This window comes from Temnothorax curvispinosus, unplaced genomic scaffold, assembly GCF_003070985.1.
Source record: "Temnothorax curvispinosus isolate PA1 unplaced genomic scaffold, ASM307098v1 QBEX01016907.1, whole genome shotgun sequence".
In the NCBI taxonomy this organism is placed as follows: domain Eukaryota; kingdom Metazoa; phylum Arthropoda; class Insecta; order Hymenoptera; family Formicidae; genus Temnothorax; species Temnothorax curvispinosus.
Window position 1 is genome coordinate 3,379 of NW_020226687.1, and position 5,879 is coordinate 9,257.

The 5,879-nt window shown below is 42.0% G+C and overlaps 1 protein-coding gene across 1 annotated transcript in view; it reads left to right on the forward strand.

Annotated features, from left to right (window-relative positions):
• The first annotated feature begins 638 nt into the window (after positions 1–638).
• The window catches only part of LOC112467124, a 7,470-nt gene continuing 2,229 nt past the window's right edge, over positions 639–5,879 (forward strand). The window contains exons 1-4 of the mRNA XM_025035603.1: positions 639–750; positions 832–975; positions 1,776–1,906; positions 2,021–2,404. Of these exons, the coding sequence (XP_024891371.1) occupies positions 639–750; positions 832–975; positions 1,776–1,906; positions 2,021–2,404 (771 nt within the window). The remainder of the gene's footprint in view (positions 751–831; positions 976–1,775; positions 1,907–2,020; positions 2,405–5,879) is intronic.

The following is a 5,879-nucleotide window of genomic DNA, read 5'->3' on the forward strand; positions in this document are numbered from 1 at the left end:
GACCACCAAACTGTGGTTATTTACAAGAATTTGAATATCTTTTCCTAGATTTACAGACGAAATATCGGCACTCGATAATATTCGGAGATTTTAATGCTGATATGATGGTTGACACATATGACAGTGCACAACTTAGAAGTTTCATTGCATCCTCGAACATGTATTTGGTGCCGTACGGAACTACACACCACTTGAAGAATTCCAGCACTTTCTTGGATCTATGCATCATGGATGATGAATGCAAACTTATAAGGTTTGGCAAATCTGCAGTTTCTTTTCTATCGGCGCATGATCTGATATATATCATCTACCGAATTAACATCAAACGTCGCTCACCTAGATTAGTATTATGTAGGAACTTTAAAAACTTTGATGAGCATAGCTTTCTAATAGAAATAGGTGAATGTAACTGGCAAGATCTCATAAATTCTAACTGTATTGAAGAAAAGGTCGATATTTTCAATAATAAAATCTTAGACCACTATAACAAGCATGCTCCTTTACAGAGGATACTCTTTAGAAATCTGCCAGCACCCTGGCTGACCAATGAAATAAAAAACTATATGCGTGAGAAAGACAGACTTAGAAGAGTATGGCGTAAAAATAGGAATAGTGCAAGTTATGAGATTTTCAAGGCAATGAGGAACCATGTGCAGAGTTTGGTACGGGAGGCAAAGAAGACATATTATATATCCATTTTTAGTCAAGAGGATAATGCAGCTGTCATATGGAGCAAATTAAGACATCTTGGTTTGATTCGGGCAAGGGAGGCCGAGAGATGTCTTGCTTGCTCTGTAAATGAGCTAAATAAATGGTTTGTAAATGATGCAGTTCAGGTGGCACAGGATGGGGACAGCGAGACCAGTCAACCGGATAGGATCTTTGATGATGGTAAACTGTATTTCACGTACGCAACGCCGAAAATTATAGCTAAAGCTTTGGCTAGGATCAAGTCAAATGCAGTCGGTTCTGATGGTATATCACTGAAATTAATAAAAATGGTTTTACCTAGCTTGATGCCTGTAGTTGAGCATATTTTCAACTTCTCTCTTATGCATGGAGTTGTACCGAGGATTTGGAAGACCGCACAATAACACCGATACCTAAGGTAAGGCATCCGACGTTGGCACAGCACTACAGGCCTATATCTATCTTGCTAACAATTTCAAAGGCTCTTGAAAGGATTGTATCGGAGCAGATAATACAATATTTAGAAGACAACGACCTGCTAGATCCATGTCAATTTGCATATCGAAAAAACTCGTCAACGCAGACATGCATTATAAGGATGTTGGATGAAGTGAGGCAGGCGGCGGATTCTAGGAAGGTCACTGTCTCTATTTTCTTTGACTTTTCTAAAGCATTCGACAGGGTTCAGCGTCACATCCTTATTAATAAACTCAGAAGCATGGGTTTCTCCGAATCTGTACTCTGTTGGATTAATTCTTATTTGACTGATAGATCCCAAGCTGTCTGTGATAGGTTCGAGGATGTTACCTCTCCCTTGGCGCATGTTGGAGTTGGAGTGCCTCAGGGTTCTGTTCTGGGACCGCTTTTGTTTGTCCTCTATATTTCGGATCTGAAAAACATCTTGCGGCATTGTAAATACAACTTTTATGCGGACGATCTTCAAATTTACATACATTGTGAGCCGCGATACTTGAGTAGTGGTGTCCTGAAGGTGAATGAAGACATTGAATCAATTGTACGGTGGGCAGAACGTAATGGGCTTCTGCTTAACTCGAGTAAGACACAGGCTATTATTTTTGGCACAGCTCAATACATTAATACCATTGAGCTTGACAGTTTACCGAATGTCATAGTTAATGAGGCGGTGGTTCAGTTCACAAGTGACGTGAAATATCTTGGAGTACGTGTTACCAATACTCTGGCCTGGGAAAAGCAGGTGACTGAAACTGTTGGAAAAATACATTCCAAGCTATACCAGCTGAAGATATCAAAACATTTGTTGCCTAATGCGTTAAAAATAAGATTGATTATCTCATTGATCTTCCCGCAGCTGGATTACTGCTGTGCGGCTTATACGGATATGACAGAGGAACAGAATTTACGATTATATAGAGCTATGAATGCCTGTATAAGATTCGTGTTTGAGACTAGACGAGATGAGCATATTACGCCATATTACCAGAAGCTGGGCTGGCTCAAAGTGGCTGCGAGACGAAGCTATTTTGTAGGATGTCAGCTATACAGCATCATATTTTCACATCAACTTGGTATACTCTACGATGGTCTAACATTCAGATCAGCGGTGTCTAGTAGGAGCACTAGAGCGGCTGATGATCTTCTTTCTCTGCCTCCATGTAGAACTGAGTTTTACAGGCGCTCCTTTAAATTTAGTGCTGCTAAGCTGTGGAATGACTTGCCACCAGACATTCGAGGGGTAGAAACCATTACCGAATTTAAATGCAAATTATATAAATACTTTTTATTATATACTTAATATAATTGACCTCGGGACACTTTGACATAAATTAACTACCACATGATTGCTCTGGTTTGTTGTCGGGCGCACGCGTACGTGCGTTTTTGTGGCAGTTTGCTGTCTTTCTTATAATGCCGGCATGTCAGCTTTGGCATTCTTAGTATTTCTCAGTATTCTTAGTACTTCTTTGCAGACTCTAACAGAGCTATACTGAAACCTCCTGTGCTTGATTTTTACTACGCGATTTTTGTCTCTGTTATGCTGTGTATATTGACTTTGGTAATCTCTGCGTTTCTTTACTCTGGCTGAATTATATCGCGACTGTCTCTTTTCTTTTTGCTGTGCTATGGTATAACACACACTCACTCACCCACACACGCACACACACACACACACACACACACACACACACACACACACACACACACACACACACGTACACTACGTACGTACGTACACATACACACACATACACACACACACACACATGTGCTTACCCATACTCCTATGCAAACAGAGTGCATGGTATTAGATAATAACTATTATTATAAAGGGCATTTTCAAATGTATCTATTTGTGCGCCTGAGGGGATACAATCCCAGGGCGCGTTAATAAATGAATGCTTTCTCTCTCTCTCTCTCTCCCCTCTCTCCCTCTCCCCCTTTCCTTCTCTCTCCCCCTTTCTCTCTCCCCCTCTCTCTCTCCCTCTCCCCTCTCTCTCCCTCTCCCTCTTTCCCTTTTCCCTCTCTTCCTCTCTCTCTTCCCCTCTCTTTTTCTCTTTCTCTCCCTCTCTCTCTCCCCCTCTCTTTCTCTCTCTCTCCCCTTCCCTCTCTCCCTCTCTCCCTCCTATGTATTTTTTCTATGTATTTGGATATCTTTCTAGATTAATTTTTTTTTACGTGAATTTTTCCAATATTTTATTAGTTATTCTGCTATTCCGGAAAATTCTACTCCTATTTCATATACTTGTGGTAAAAATTCGGCCCAGCCGTTCTTGAGTTATAAGTGGTCTAATTAAACCGACTTTGTTTTATATATTAAGATAATAGCTATTTGCCTAGGCGACGAAACGACCCTCCAGAGTAAAGTATTGGAAAACGAGGCATACGTGATCGAATTTTGTCTATCAACCTTGTCTGGCCCATAACTATAAATCCGGTGACACGACGCGCCAAAAGGGCCTGAATCCCAGACAGAGTTGATGAAGATTTTTATTGTATCGAGCGAGCTTTCTAAAATTTGCTCATGCAATGTTTCCGACAAACAGAGACAAAGCCTAGGACGTGCCTGTAAATACACGTGGCGGAAGTTCTGTTTAGCTTGTACCTACTATTAAGATTGAGAAGTATGCATCGTCTGTCGACATAAAAACAGGGTCGCGAGATAAGTGAGGAACCCCAATAAAAGAGAAATCGGTGATAGCCGAAAAACAAATGCGTCACTGGAAGAACCGATAAGTTACACCCCCAATAAGACAGTGGGGGCCTTACAAAAGGGCTCACCAATGGAAAACCGGAAAAATCGATAACTGTCTCTAGCTTCCTAGGATAGGCGAAACTTAAAATCTAGCTCTTGGGTGAGAAACATCTCGCCCAATAAGAAATCCCTTGAATAATAATCAGAAACATCCCGCCAACCAGAAATCCTTTTAACGAAAAACCAGACACAGCCCACACGGAATCCACCCCTTCCATGCTTCGAACCTTCCTATATAAATCGCGACATCACGGAACTCTCTCGCTTAGTTCGGGTCGCTCCAGTTCAGTATTCCGTTTTTGACTTGCAATTTAGAACTAGAATCTCTGAGTTTCCAGTTCAGTAATCGGTCTTCAGTTGCGATTCGGAATTGAAATCTTTCAAGCTTCAGTTCAATACTCCATCTTTTATTTGTGATCCGGAATTAAAGTCTGTGCACAAGATCCATCAGCAGCCACGCCGAGAGTTCCCCACTGACTCATCCAACCTCAGGCACACAGGGCACGAGGCCGCAAAAACTCATCAAGTAGTAAGTCCTGCCTACATATATATGTAAATACATACATATCGGTTCCTTTTTTTTATACATTCTTGTGTTCGGGAAGTCTCTCGGATCCATGTCCCTCAAATCCCCTAGCCCCTTTTTATTAGCCGAATTATCGCTAGATTCGGAGTAATCTTCTCTTATTACTTTGATGTTGGCCGATTCGTTGGTGAGGTATTTATTGCTTTGAGTTAGCTGACTCGGTGGACTCGAGGTATCTATTGCTTGATGTTAGCCGATTCGTTGGTGTACTCGAGCTATCTTTTACTATGATGTTGCCGATTCGTTGGTGTACTCGAGGTATCTATTACTTTGATGTTAGCCGACTCGTTGGTGGACTCAAGGTATTCCTTCGATTTCTTTCCAAAACCCGAGGTGACTTCCCCGCAGTTGGCAGACTTTAATATTTAATCATCCACTAACTTGTAGTGGATTCGGCCGGTCCCTCCCACAAGAAATCGCGAGACATGAACGGCGTCGTCAAAACAAGCGGCGCGCAGAGAGGTCGAAAACCAAGGATCGGAATTCCCCCGGGAACAAGATAACGCCGGTCTTCCGCGACTCGCCACTCTGCCCCCTCCACCAGCCCTTCCGGTGGAACCCTATTCGTCTCATCAGAATCGCCCCGTTACACTTTTCCGCCCTGTTGTCCTACCTTCTCGCCCTATCGCCGAACATTCTCGCCATGTTTGTCGCGTGGCCCCATTTCGCGTGATTCCCGTCAACCCCGATCCAGCCCGCTTCCTAGAACCTCCCGATTCCCCCTCTTCTTCCCGAACTCCGTCTCCAACCTCCTCGACCGCCTCGACCGTTGTAAACCTCGAGGAAGTAAACGAACCCGAGATGATAATCTTAGAATAATAATTATTAAAATACATTTATTTTATTCTAATTCTCATATGTTTCACTTCGATAAAGAATTCCATTAAATGTACATAATGTTCAACAACTGTTTACACAAATTCTCCTTGTTTTATTATATACATATACACATTGTACACTAACGCCTAGTTTATAATTATTTTTATATCAAATAACATTTTTTTTATGTCAAATAAATATGAATACTTATGTTAAAGGCATCTTCATTCTTTCTTTAATTTAAGACCTCACCCTCAGTACTTTCCCTCTCTCGAAATTGCACGAGGTCCGATCCTGAGTTAAAGGGATTAAATTCTCTGACTCGAAAAAGGACCGACGATCGCACCGCTCACGAAAGGCGTCCTAGCGTCTTTATGGACGTTGACCCTTCCTGAGTCATAAAAGTGGGTTCGGCTCGCGCCACGCATCTCAGAGCGCATACCTGCGAGCGACATTTGTAAGTATCTAGTTGCGTCCTTTCTTTCCCCGACCCCTCTGGTTAACCTTTCCTAATCCCGGGGTTGGACATAACAATATATATATATATATATA